At 39.9% G+C, this 14,941-nt stretch overlaps 1 protein-coding gene across 4 annotated transcripts in view; it reads right to left on the bottom strand.

Moving 5' to 3' along the window:
* ralgapa2 (Ral GTPase activating protein catalytic subunit alpha 2) overlaps positions 1-14,941 on the bottom strand; it is an 88,755-nt gene that overhangs the window by 63,316 nt on the left and 10,498 nt on the right. For all 4 annotated transcript variants that reach the window (XM_069661245.1, XM_069661249.1, XM_069661247.1 and 1 more), the window contains exons 2-8: positions 12,203-12,313; positions 11,770-11,819; positions 3,543-3,600; positions 2,028-2,071; positions 1,672-1,852; positions 1,389-1,504; positions 30-168 (exon numbers count right to left, since the gene is read on the bottom strand). In XM_069661245.1, coding sequence (XP_069517346.1) covers positions 30-168; positions 1,389-1,504; positions 1,672-1,852; positions 2,028-2,071; positions 3,543-3,600; positions 11,770-11,819; positions 12,203-12,313 — 699 coding nt within the window. The remainder of the gene's footprint in view (positions 1-29; positions 169-1,388; positions 1,505-1,671; positions 1,853-2,027; positions 2,072-3,542; positions 3,601-11,769; positions 11,820-12,202; positions 12,314-14,941) is intronic.

The following is a 14,941-nucleotide window of genomic DNA, read 5'->3' as shown; positions in this document are numbered from 1 at the left end:
ATATACCTATATACTGTATGCCATCTTACCTAATAAAGGCTTGTATAGATTTGTAAGCTTGGTGAAGGAGGGGAATAGATGTGGAAGGTAGTACTTCTTGAAAAGGCTGAAGAGAAACCTGAAGCCTGTGTCCTGGTTCTCTTTGTTCTTCCATTCTAAACTGGATGCCTGGCAGACAGAGCACAAAGGCAGACAAGGTCAGGCTACAGGGAGAGGAGATGGTTCCAGCATCACTCCGACAGTGGCAGTATATTGTTGGCAACACAATAGTTTCAAGGTTGCACAAGCAACGAGTACACAGAGGACTAGGTACAAGATTAACAGACTCTAAAGTACTTAACACCTGACATTGTATTTAGTTTTTCATCTTACTGTTGTACAAGACAAAGATTACACACTACCTGAGCAGTCTATATAACCAAAATATACATTGAGGAGAGGTGTTTCTGTCTTGATAACCAGTTTTTGGTGAGATTTTTTTTCTTTTTAAGAACTTTTATGTGGATGCTTTTTTTGGGAGACACCTCACAAGTAGTAGGGAAGTAATGAAGCTGTTAAAAAAAAAGAGGCATTTAAAGTGACAATCTCAAAGATTTTCTTTTAAATAAATGTCTGGTAAGTATTTCGCCGAATGAGGTAACACACTGGTGATTGAGCGTATGGCCCACTGATGGAAGCCTTTGCATTTGCAGAATTATGGACTGGGTGTTTGTTGCGACTTTAATGGAAAGAAAATCACAAGCGGCGCCCAGTTAGTTTGTTTTTTGCATGTTTTCCATCACCTAGCAGTGGTTGGTCTGCCAGAGTAGGGTAGGCGGAGCTAACGCAATGTAAAGCTGCTTTTTTTCCAGTCTCTACTAGTGTTGCGAGTAAAAAACAGTAATCTACTATGGCTGAACAAACAAAGAAAAGATCGATGACTACAGAAATCCAAAGAAAAAACAAAGGAACAAATTCAACACTCAGATGAAGGCAAACAGTTTAAAAAGGAAAGCGACTGTCAGCGAGGAAAATCAAGAGTTACAACCGGAGCCAACCGTGGATGTCACACATGCAACACTGTTTGGATATCTGGGAAATGTGCTCCGGCAATTACTGTTTATCGCCATAGGTGCCGCCAAAGAGAACGAAACTGAGATCTTTGAGATTACCACTTTAGTCATATTTATCGTGACAGCATTGAAGCTACCAAGGACAAACCAATAAACCCAACCTCTGATGAGTAAAATCATGACCAACTAACCTTTTTTCCATCTTCTTACATGTATCCCTGCACTACAATATACAGTGTGCACTGACAAGGGATTTACTTAAATTGTAAAAAGCATTGCCACCGCTCAATGTAAGAAACAGTATTGTCGTCTCTTCCTAGCATGATTAGTTATTACCTGGATGACCATGTACTTGAGTAGGGTTTCCAGGATGTAACATGTCTGGTCATCTGCAACCTTTTCTCCGACCACAGCTGGAACCAGCGGGGTAATCTCTTCAGGCACCACCTTGGCTGTTCATTTCAAGAGATACAGAGACCTCATTTAGGTGTAAAAATCAAGACTCATCCGCCAAAAAGGAACCTACACAATAGTTTGTGGTAGATTACCTCAATGGCCACCTTCTTTAAAATACAGGTCTCATAACCAGTGTCACACATGTAAAAGCTTTCATAGTCACCATCAGGGGGGTTGGAGTAGGGGTTGTAAATGATGGTGTCAAGGGTGCAGGGCCCTCTAGAGGAGGGCACGGCAGGGAATCCTGGCACCAGACAGGCAAAGATAAGGAACTGCTCCTCAGCACAGTTGTCCCTCAGGGCTTGCAGCCACAACAGGAAGAGACGGATCCCCTCACAGCGGATCTAGGCAAGAGGAGAATGGGAAATATTAACAGATACATATGGAATCCTTCCTTAAAGTTCAATGTGAGTTAGTGTTTCCAGATTTTAAATACATTTAAAATCTTTAAATGTGATAAAGGCTAACATGTGGCTTGATGATTTATGACAATCTTCTGTCAATAACAACAGCACTTACTTTGAATGAATTTCCAGTGTGTAGAAGCTTTTTTAGAATAGAACCTAGAAGAAAGAACAAAAAGCCTTTTGCATACCAAATTCAAAATAATCCTACAAAACAAGCAGAGACACAACAAGTAGCACAAAGCTGACAGGAAGGGATCCGCTTGTCACCTCCACTATGGAAAATTGACCTTGATGACATTCTGACAAACCAGTGGGGTGAGTGGCAAGGCTACATATTTTCCTGATGAAAATTAACACCAGTTGGCAGCTATGTTCATTCATGAAGGCAATCGGGTTCCGCTGTAATCAAATGAGACATTTTTCTGATTGCTAAATACCTTGGGCGGAAGAGGTCTGCGTGTGTGTGAATTAGGACATACTCTTGACAGCCTGCAGACAGAACTGTTCTTATGAGGTCCTTGTGGGCTGTGAAGAAATGTTGGCTAGTATTTAGAGGGATTTTAAATTTAAGGTTTCAAGTTTAGGATTAGTAATAGCAAAGCTGGCATGATTGCATGTGAGCATGCTTATAAGTGTGCCTGTGTGGTACTTTCATTATTCTCCTCTCATCAGTCTAAATCAATTCTATTTTTTTTCCTCTGAAAGATGAAGGTGTAAATAAATCCTTTCATAGATCTTTGGCTCAGGAAAGAAGGAAATAGAAGTAAGCAGATGGTGTCAAATGTCTGTAACCTTGCAATACTTAGCTAGAAGGACACTACAAACTATTAACTTCATTTCTGACCTATCTCACTCACCAAAATGAATTTGTAACAAGGCACTTAAATCCTTTCAGCAGTGCTACCACAGGTAAAATGTGATAGAAATAATGTAAAAGAAAAAGCTATCTTAGGAATTCAATTAGACTTCAGTATGACAAGAAGCTATCCAGCTACCACCAAATCCTTCAGAGCAGGAGAATGCCATGACAGCGCAGCATCTTGACCAGTGACACAAGCACCAATGAGCGCAGAAGAACATTGTACGTGAGTTCAGGAAAAGGCCAGGAGGCAGCCTTATGGCACTAATGATTGTTGTCCATTGACTGACAAAATGGCGAATGTGTCTGGGGCATCCAACCCCAGAGGAGTTTTGATATTTGGAATTACAAGCCTGAGGGGAAGGCCAATCTTCAACAGTGATCTAAACCTGGATTGCTGCTGCCAACGGCTGACAAACAACAGTTATAATTGGGGTTATCACTTCTTGCAAGGGTTTTCCTTTTTTTTGTGTTGGACTGAAATCATGCCAGCATAATTCAATTACTTATTTGCATTTCAAATTAAGTGCTCATTTGCATTTTCCATTTACATCCCCTTCTAGGACTAATTATTTTCTCTTCATTATGGAAGGCTTAGGCATGTTAGTGGAGCCATTTTTTGTCCTGAAGTGTATCTCAGAGGTTACAGAAGCACAAGGTGGAAAGACACACACAATGCATAACTACCCGTCAAGGTGCAACACAGAGACAAAGCATAGCATTCAAAGAAATGCCAAGTATTTGATATGATCAGTAATCAATACATACCTATACTGTGAAACTGCCATCGGCTGTAGATTTTCTCAGGCAGATGTTGGAGAATTTTCTGAGGGAAAAAAAGCAAAAGTTAATGATTTTGTTATATTAGTGAATAGTTATTATGAGTTTGGCACATTTCAGCAATCAAAATAACATAATGGTTGCAGCGGGTTACACAAAAGGGTCTTTTCCTCACGGTTTACTTTTCTCTTTAAGCTGCAGATTTTACTCTGAATTTATAAAATATAAATTTGGGTTTTGGACTTTTGGTCGGACAAAACTGTGTCACCTTGACATCACCTTGGGATATCAAAACTCATGATGGATATTTTTGTTGACATTTTAGAGACAAACAAATGAAAGTGATTGATCAAGAAAATAATTGGTGTATTCAATAATACTGGAAACAACTGCCCTTCATAATTTAATCCTAGAACAAAAGAGAGAGGAGGAACAACTGGCTTTGTTTTGGTAAGTGAGACTTATGAAAGAGCAACATTAATTTCCCTCCACTTGGCCTAGCATGTCACCATATCCATGTGACACGGTACAGCACTGAGAAATGTCATCACCTCCCCAACAATCACTTTACAACTCAATTAGAGCGGCCTAACCTTTCAGCAGCCTATCATTATTCTTGAATGTGGCAACAGGTTAACTGGGTCCCTCTGGAGAGATGGAAAAAAAAAGGCTGGGGGCCGGCAGATGTGTGTGCGCGTGCACGCATGGCTAGTTAATAATCAGTGTACTGTGAGCAACTGATGCCCCAATGGCTCACTTCTCATCAAATCCTAATCACTGATCCAATAAGACTTCATGATTGCAATGTAGGGGTCAAGTCTGCCCTTTGCTACTTTACGTATGCAGCTCTGACCCACTCCACCAGACAACCAACTCTTGTCAGCATAAAAAATGGCTCATCTGCCCTGGAGAGCGAGAAAACAGGCAGAAGGATACAGAGCAAGGCAAAAAAATGTGCATGAAAGAAGCATAAAAATTTAAAATTACTTCCTCTTCAGCCTCTCTGCTTTAGAGACGAAACTCACTGTATATGAAAGAAAAATGAATTTCATACTGTCAAGGAGTTTTTTGACATTGATAACACAAAAAGGTTTGTGTAGATAAGTATGTGTAATCAGTGGAACTGAAAATGATAACTGTGAGTGAATACAAATGCCAGATAGCTTATTAAAAAGACATTTCAATATAACATTTTTGAACAAGAAAAAGGAGGTTTTGGTTTGCTTGTTTTCTGTTGTTTTAGAAAATCAAATGATCCGTTCTGTGGTAAATACATCCTATTGACACAACAGAAGCAGTCTGAAAGATTACTTATTTTTTGCCCCAGGCTACATCACATTATGCAGAGTAATCTCATGTTCTGAGGGTTTCACTTTGTCAACAACTTCCTTCTTTCCTTGTCATCCTCCATCTTTAACTTTCCATTCGTGTCCTCTGTGACTAAATCCCTGTCATTATCAGTGACAGCTGAGATATTGAAAGACATACATCACTTTAAGGGGGTGCTGGATGACTATCGGCGCTGTTCAATTTCTCTCTGATCCACAGTCGTGATGATATGCGTGTACAAGCATTGGCTGCACCTTGCTATTGATCCCGCATGGGATTATAACATCTCCGTACAGGCTCTGTACTGGCCTCCTTCACTCAGTCTCCTTGGGGCAGCAGACACATTATGCTAGGCGGTAACACAGCAGGGTGGCCTGCTTAAGCCTTTCGCAGTGTGTGTGCGCGAGCAGACACAATAACACTGTCTTTCTCTCTCCTTACAGAGCACCAGGATGGGAGAGTGGGAATGAGATGGAGAAGCTAGCTCAGAAAGACTCCCTGTGGAGCTGGTATGGCGGCCGCAACAATGAGGAATTTACTGGCTGATATGAGGCGAATACATGGACTGAGGGTTGGTGGAGTTACTCTAATCTGCAGCCATACTCCAGCATAAAGATGGGGGCATTACTGTGGTACAACTACAGCCTTAACACATTTACATGATCCGCACTTAGGTTTCCAGTCGCAGGGCCTGATCATGCCACAGAATATACTTTCCCAAGAGGTGGTCTGCAAGGGCTTTTTGATGGCAGCAACAGACATGCGGTACTTGCAGAAAAAATGTGACATTTACATATTGTTAAGGTTCTTGGAGATGATTTTACCATCTAAGGACAATGACGAGTCTTGAGAGAAACAAAGAGACAGGAGACAAAGCACTATCCTGCTGATATGCATCAAACCTGCTAACAACAGAAGTATGGCAATCCCATAAAAAACTGAGACATAAATTACTTAAGTAAACACTGTTAATAGTGTCTACAAGTACACAACAACCCATAATAACTAGGGATGCACGCATATTGATACCGATACGATATATCAGGCACATGTTTTTTTCCACCTAATTGCATAGAACATCAAGTCTCCCCTACAGTGGAATTGATATCATGCCTGCTCTTATTGTAGTGGCCCACTGGCAGATGCAGAAATAACATAATACAGTGCTTTTTAAAAATACACATTCACTAGGCAAGATAAGAAAGTACTTAAAATTAGGTTATGTACAAAATGCAATAACTATTTGTATGTAACATTTTCTTTCAAATAAAACTGTAATATTCGTCAAGCTTTTTTAGGGAATCGACAAGCATTTAGGCATAATTAAAGCCTTGAAAAATGACATATCGGCATTGGCAAAATGACATTTTCAAGCCATAATCGGCAGATACCGTTGACGTGCCAATAATATCACGCGTCCCTAATAATAACCCTTATCCTGAAATCCTGACAAAGAAAATAAGACCCTGACTCTAAAGTCCCTTTAGGCATCACGTCCAATGAGAGAAAGACATCATTACACAACTGCTTTGTTTATCATGCTTAGAAGGGTAAGTCTAAACAGAATAGGCCAAGCCAGAGCCCTCATTTACATGATAACCAAATTTCTTAGCTTGCCCTCATTACTTGTTAGAAATGGGCTTGGTCAATACATATACCAGCCATATTCCCTGAGATAGAATGTGTTAGGCCGAAAAGCCTTTTTACACTTTTTTTTTAATTATATAAAAAAAACACACCTAAGGTGTGTTCATTTTCCTCTGTAGCCAGTGGGAGGCAGCAGAAGAGTACAATCAAACTCCTTCCCCTGCGTCAAACTGCCACTGAGCTCTGCCTCCAGTGTTCTTCTCTCCTCAGCCAAGCTGTAACAGGTCCTCAAACTTTACACATATACAAATAAATATAAGTGTCCATAAGTTACATTTCTTGCAAGTGGCAAAAATAGCTATCTAAAAAATGTGCCTCAGAACTTAGCTACATAGTTTAGCTACGAAGGCCAAACATAAGCACAGGCTTACTCATACCCTTAGACTCTGTCTGCTCTGTGGGCAGACCCAAGCAACACTCAGCAAATTTGCATTTATGCATTAGCCAGTAGGTCATACCAAGCGCTGCATAAAGAGGAAAGAGGCAGGAAAAGAGATCAATCTTAGCTAAATGGCCCGAGGTTATTTTACAGCAAAATGTTAGTCAACGTAGAGCTAAGTTTCAGTGATTCAACCTAAGATGTACATCAAGACGAGAATGATTCCATAACAGAGAAACAAGACTGTTTATGGGTGTTATGACACTGTGTTATAAATTACCTACTTACTAAATACCCACTTTTACTTACACCACACTTTAATGGTGCATTTCAGAGTGGCATTTAAATGAGTGAGTAATCAATTGTGTGTTAGCCATGAGCTATAGCAGGTAGACGCTAATAAGCCTCGTTCATCCTTAATTGGCCTTCATTTATGAATATTATGTTTCTGGCTTCCATGGGCTTATACAAATGTTGGAATGTGTAGTTGTTAGGACATAGCAATATGTTGCTTTTGGGCTCTTTCCCCTATATCCTCCAAGTTGTGTTATAGTTTATTATTTGTTGTTTCAGGTGATTTTGCTGTAGTTTTCTGAATCTAGATGTGATGTCAATTTGGCCAGCAAACCTCTTATGTTTCTGTCCGAGGTTACCGTCCTGATTACATAAAAAGTAAATCAGTCACAAGCCTTGTATTGCCTCTTAGGTGAATTAAAGTCGCAGCTATCGATTCAAAATAAGGTTAACTGGGTTTAAAAGGAAGAATTACCCATATAATGCACCTCAGTAGTTAAAGTCTGAGATCTAAATGAGGAGTTTTTACAGAGAGGATGCCGGGGGGGAATTTGAAAATGCTGATTCAGGTCCGGATGAGGGACAGCAGGTCATGATGAGGTCATATCCTGGAAAGAAAGTAGCTATGCACAGACCTCCGTGTGAGTTTTGTTGGTCTCAGAGCTGTCCAATAACCTGTCCCACAACCTTAGTGGCACCAGGATCAAACTGCTGACAGACAGTAAGAGGTCATTTACAGTCATACAGGAGCGTAAACAAACTAGGGTCGCTTAAGGCCTGGGAAGCTCGATCTGGTCTTGTGACACATACAAAAAAAAACAAGTTTTCTAAGACAGAGAGTGGTCTCATATGGCTTTATATCTAGGACACTTAGACAAACATTCAGAGCTTCTTTCTACACCGGCTTTCAGTACCTTTATAATAACACACTTACATTTGCTTGCTATTTCTCTTTACAGCAGACAACAGATTGAATGAATCTTGACTCGAGTACAATGTAGAAATAGCTAGGGATGTCCCGATCCCAATCTCAACTATCGGATTGGAGCCGATCTGGGCATTTTTTAACGGATGTGGGATCAGCAATTTGAGCCGATCTTCTCACTTCAATCATTTACGTCAGCTGTCATAAACTGAGCAAAATATGCGGCAAGACACAAACCCGTGAGTAACCTAGCATTACGAACCCCGGTGGCTAAAATGTCAGCAGTGTGGAAATATTTTAAACTAGAAAGCGAAAACAGTCTAACAGCCACTTGCAAGATATGCTATATGATCATATTGCGAGATGGTAGCAGTAGAGCTGCGTTCAATACTATCAATTTGATACGACATCTAAAAACAAAACATAACACGGAATTCGGTACGTTCACTAAAGCAACAGCGGAAAGTCTGCTGCACTACAGCAACAATGTCTGGACTTTAAAAGGAAGGATAAATGTCCTCGAGAGAGCGAAAAGGCCAAATTAGATTACCATGAAGGTTGAATTAATCGCTTTGAACTACCAACCCATCTGTCTGGTTTTTGACGTCTTTTGGATCTACGGTATGTCCTGCCTTCTCGACACTACATATCAGACACTACCTTGAAGTAATTTTTTGTTGTGACTATTCAAGTCAAGCGGTTTACACCACTTTTAAGTGGATGTAAGATTTGTATTCGAATGTACTTTTTTAAATTATTATAATACAGCACAACATGGATTTGTGAGTTTTACAATAATGCTAGCTGGACCATGTTAAATGGAATATACTGAAGACATCTTTTAGTTAATTTGTTTACTTTAGTTATTTTTGTAAACAATAATTATCTAGGCAAATACAAGTATCGGATCGGGACTCAGTATCGACAGATACTCAATGTTAAAAACAATCAGGATCGGGGGCCAAAAAAGCACATCGGGACATCCCTAGAAATAGCTGCCAAAGGATGGCAGACATTGTCCAACCAACAAATTTGTATCATAGCACTTTTTGTTAGGAACCTATATATATATATAAAAATTGAAGGGGAACTCCCAAACTATTTTAGTATTTTGGGAGGCAGAGATTTGTGTATTACATTACATTTGTGGTCACCTACGTGCAAGCCAGAGTTCTCTTGCAAGTATTGCCAACCAGGAGTTCTCTGTTGTTTATCCATCACCTTCACAAGCCTGCGAGGTCTTATTGTTCCCACAGCACCATGGTGTAAGCACTATGATGCTTGTGGTAGGAATGCTGTGTTTCTATGGCCATTTTCTATCAACCGTCACACCTAGATTACACACAGGTCTCCACGGAACTTGTTTTTCCACATCTAAAAACAATTAGTAGCACCAGTGCTGATGAAGGTGTGTCATAATAAATATATGTGGTTGAATAGTTATGCAATGCAGTAATTTCATACATTAAATTTCACATCAGTGAGACTAACCCTAGAAATGTATAAAAATAACATAAACCTCTTTCTTTAATGATACCAACAGGTAAAACATGAATCAGAGCAACATTGAATGTTGCTTTCTCACAAAGATATGGTCTCTCTCTGTCAGTTCTGGTGCACAATCACGTGCAGCCATGGTGAATGCCTTCATGGCAGCAGACACAAAGAGATCTTGGGGATGATGATGGCTGCTGGTGGCGGTGGGGGCGGGGTATTCCAGCATAGTTTAGGGGGAGGGACAAAAGATTAACCCCTCTAGATATCTATTACTCAAGCAAGCTCAGCATCGGGGTTCTTACTCCCCCACAGCTACCCACCAAAATGGGGTCACATACCTTATTATGGTAGAAAAGCTATCCGCACTCAGTCAAGTCAAAGCGGACACACAGGCTACTGTATGGGTCAGCTAGATGTGAATGCAAGGAAAGTCAGGTGATGGAAAGTGAGGGGGACTACATTTCCCAGGTCGCTTGAGGGATAAGGACATCACTGTAGCTTTCTAGGAAAAATCTTCCACAAAATCAGAGGTGCAGCAATGTTGTCATACAACATTAGGTTTGCTGAAAAGCAAAAATGGCTTTTGTCCTAGCCGTTATCCATTTATAGTCTACTACACACACTGCCGCTCGGGCTGAAGTTTTGTTTGGTTGACTTGTGTTACTCTGACAGATATACAGTAGATACAAAATAGCAAAAACACTACCCTGCATTGAGAAATTGGGAAGATAAAAATGACAAAAATTTAAATTTAACATAGGTTACACATGACTGCTTTTTTTTTTTTTACAGAGAAGGAAATGTTTGGGATACACAAAATGTCCTTGTGTTACATAATATAACCTCCAGGACTCCATGATAAATATTAGTAGTGCATGTTTGTAAGTCTAATGTATCCATTGATATTATATTCACTACCACGTATGATCCAGCATGCCTAATCTAATACTGCATAAAGAAATGTCCGCACGGTGTAGCAGTACTCAGGATCAAAGCAACCCTGTATCTGTCCTGTACACAGCACTCAAAGTGAGCTTATCTTCTCAGTGCACGGGTAAAAGCACACGTCGTCACAGGCAGGGGCTAAAAGGGGACAAATGAGGGTTAAGCTGCTTTCAATGTTAGTTCTTTTTTAAAAGATGACTCCATAAATATGTAGGAAGCATGAGTCCAGGCTTTATTCACAGGTTAGACGATTGAGTGTGTGCTGACAGACAGGAAAGGTGTCATGGTGAGGAGGGGAGAAGATTGGAGGAAAATCTATTGAATTTGTCTTCTTTTACAAATAGGGAGCCCCGATTCAAACTTTAATATCAGAGTGTAAAATCTACAAAAGACTGACCCAAGTCTCATCGGTAGACATACATCATGCATGCATTAGAACATAAAGCATCACCAAGACACAAAGATCTGCCCTGATAACATAAGAATACAGTCTGAATTATACTAGAGTCTGACCTGATTTTAATGTGACAAACAAATGACTTGGTTATTGGGTCTGAATCTGAAGTTAAAAATCCTTCCTAAGAATGATTACTCTATGTTCAATATAGTGCAAGGAACACTCCCCACACTGTGCTCCCAGGTGATCAGTAAACTAGGACAAGACAAACTGTACAAAGAGGGACAAACAGCCTGCCCCCCATATTTTTTTTGATCTGCTGCCATCCTAACAGCCCTGCCCTGAGCAAATGTAACTGGAGAGCTGACTGTTTGTATTGGAAACTGGAGCTGCCTTTGCAGTCAGGTGGGAAAACAAGGTAAGGGACTTTAACCTGCATATGCAACATTAGAGTGTTCAGAAAAAAACTGAGGGAGGGGCCACAGAATCAACAATACCTTGCACACACAAAAAAACGAGACATACCTCCCCCGATTTGCATACACACCTAGTTTCTGAGAACAAGAAATTACTTTAAGCTGTCTCACAACAGGCAGTTTGGAAAATGACGGATATTTTTTTTTCATCAGCACAATATCCAAATGATTTCTAGGAAAACCAGGAAGTAGTCAGAGTCGCAGTGTGGCACCATGGAAACTACAGTCCCACCCCAGGATTCAACAGTAAACAGGTTAAGGCTGTAGGCGCTATGACTGGAAATCCAATATGAAGACAGCAACACAGAAAAACACAAAGGACTTACTTCAAAAATAAAGAGAATAGAGTCCAGCTCCTCCCTTTGAGATTTGTTCCCTGAAACACAAGGAAAGTACTTAGGTTTTTAAACACACAACTAGGAGCTATACTGCATTAGCCTCATCAATAATGTAACAGTAATACAGGCCATTTGGTGAACACTCATTCAAAGAAACTTGTGTTGCCATGAGAGCATACTCCCAGTGGGAATTAATCCCCTAACCCCAAAACTGTTGGAGTTATACTGGACATATAGAGAACCTGCTTTTCTGTAGGCTTATGCTTCCTGCACTATTAATGTGGGGCAGAGGGTAATAAGCACAAGAAGAAACACTTTCCAGAGAGAGCAGGGAAATGGTTAATTATTGAACCACATTGATGAAAGTAGTCAGCTGCTGAGTGTGTACTTCACAAAAGAGAAAAAAACTGTTTGTACTCACCTTTTTGTTTTAAGTTGCTTTCCAGTGTAATGAAACTTTCGTAGAAGATAAAATAAACCTGAGAACAGTTGCTCTCGAAGAACGCCTTCAGTTCACTCTTGTCAATGAAATCTGTGGAAAAAAGGAAAAACTTGTTCAACTCTCGTACAGAGATTATTCCACTCTCTGCTCTGCAATATGTTGATTACTGTTAACTTCAGCAGTGTGTTCCACGGATTTTCTCAATTTGAGAAAAAGCCATGAAGCTAGTTACAGTTCTCAGCCTGCATGAGTTTGGGGATTATTTCTTGTGGTCATCTAAAAATGGAGAAGGCTGGGCTGGAATGAAGCCACGCATTGATGGCTCCATGCGATTATTTTGCAATAGTAAATCAGAGAAATAGGTGGTACATGTGTACAGTCACGAACAGACTGGCACTGACAAAATCCCAAATTCTTCATGTGATTAACATCATTATTTGCCATACTTCTCATACTGTGGTAATGAGATAGGCCTGGTCTGAATAATCAAATATAGGCCAGGAGGAGTCCTGGCACAATAACAGCAATTAAGGTTCACCTTCTGTTGAGATTTTCCCCCTACCACATGGCAAATTGGAAGACTCCCAGAGGCAGTCCAGCTCAAGGGGAGTGCTGGAATGATGTAGTGTGTGACAAATACTGAGATGACTTATTTTGCCTTGAGATTCAAGCAAAGATAATGAAGATGGATTATGGGAATATCAAGTAAAAGGCACGACTGTATTTCAGCCTTGAAATGGTGAAAAACAGTTTTAACCAAAGTTAAAAACTAGGAACTGGATAAAGATGTGCAATATCAACTGTCAAAAAACACTACACTCCCAGGTAGCCGGAGACAGATTTTCTATTAATACTTTTGGAATCTGATCTAATTTTTCATCACATTCTTTTATTGTGCCTTGCACACAAAAAAAGCATGTCCAGTGCAAGAACTCTATTTCTTAAAGAAAGAAACACTTATACATTTAGGGACCATCACTGACACCACACACCTCTGTGCAACCTCACACTCACTGTGGAACTTGTGGAACTGTGGAAGATTTTAATGACAGGAGTATGCATTGTCCATGCAGAGACCAGTGAAAAGCAAATGTTGCAATTCTGTATTCCGGCAGCAGCTGCAACGGACAACACCAGAGGATGTGCATGTTGTCTGTGTGTCAGTGGTGAACTACTGTTATGGTTAATGTACTACCTGAGTTGTGTGTGCCAGATACATTTTCAGACAGAATTTAAATGGTGTTTAGTTTTCTATTTATTTTAAAATAATTATGACCCAGACCAATATACAACATGTGAAGGTGCTAGCCTTAGTCATCTCATGGTTTAGTTTAAAAAAACCCAAAACAGATTATTCTTTTGGGAGGGTTCCCTAAATGCTAGTTAACCAGCAATTTTAGAATATAGCTGAAATAAAAGAAGAGGATAAGAAAAGTGTATGTGTGCTGCTGTTAAAACAGCACATGCATGTTAGGTGGTCTGCTGTAGATAAAACAAAACAAGCTGACTTGTTTAATGTTTTAACAATCACCAAAATCTCTCAGAAAACAATTAAGAGTAGCTTTGGCCTGTCTGTCTCTTAATCAATACATGAACATGTTTAACTAAAAATGTAATGTATTCGTATAAAACAGGTCGGAGCTGTGATGATAATTTGCCTGTGAACATTTGAAAGATAGAGAGAGAAATGTGTGGTCTCTATGATAATCCTGTTTGTATGTCATGCTGTGCACACATTGCTCAAAGAGCCATCATCTTATGCACTCCAGCCTTCAAACTCACTGCTCCCCATCTGCTAAAACGCCCCTAACCAACCACTGGAGCATGACGGATGGATGGAGAGGTCTAGAGGGGGGAAAAACAAAAAAGTCAAAAAAAAAAAAAAAGATCAGAGGCCCTCTGACAGGGAGCAAGAATCTCAGGTGGATGCTAAAAATCAAAAAGGCTTACACGACAGTGATAAGCCTCCCAGTAGTAACAGTGAGACAAAGTCCAAATCTACAATTCAAGGTGTATCGATTAGAAGTTTCTTTCCAGGGGGGATAAAATATTTCAGTTTCTGTCAAAGGTGAGCATCAATCCTCATGCGTTAAAAAGCCATCTGTTGTCTACTGTTTTTATTTTTTTACTATTTTTTTTTTTTTTTTTTTACATACAATGCAATTCATGAGATCAAAAATAATAAAACAGATCTTTCTTGTCATCAAAATTAATTTCTCCATATGAGTGTATAAGACAATTACACAAGAACTGTCTGGCTGAATAAGTTGGTCCCTTTGGTTATTACCTCAGATTTCCCTGGGGGAGGTTTAGTAGTAAAAGGTTATAAATAAAAGCAATGACAACTATAATAGAATAAATAATAATAGACTAAATAAATGACACCCAGTAATTTTCTACTGGCTCTGTTTTTTTCCTGTTGTCTGGTTTAGGTCAGACTTTTTGTTCAGGTTTGGTTGAAGTTTTACAGAGCAGTTGTCAGCTTGTAAGCTGCTATCTCCAGCGAGACCCTTCATTCATTGGCCTACTCTGACTTCTCAGGTAACAGCATATGAACAGAAAGAGACAGAACCTGTTCTTCGGGCCCTGGGAATGCAGGGGATGACACTGTATCCTCTGAGCCCAACAAGATAGATGTATCCTCCAATTGTCACCCCTCCTTCTGCAAGACTCTCATGTCACAGACAGGGAAACTACACAGGATGAACAGCAGCTGCA

Source organism: Semicossyphus pulcher, unplaced genomic scaffold (genome assembly GCF_022749685.1).
Source record: "Semicossyphus pulcher isolate SPU_LCO1_2020_fin unplaced genomic scaffold, fSemPul1.0.p SCAF_14, whole genome shotgun sequence".
Taxonomy (NCBI): domain Eukaryota; kingdom Metazoa; phylum Chordata; class Actinopteri; order Labriformes; family Labridae; genus Semicossyphus; species Semicossyphus pulcher.
This window is presented reverse-complemented; position numbering and strand designations above follow the sequence as displayed.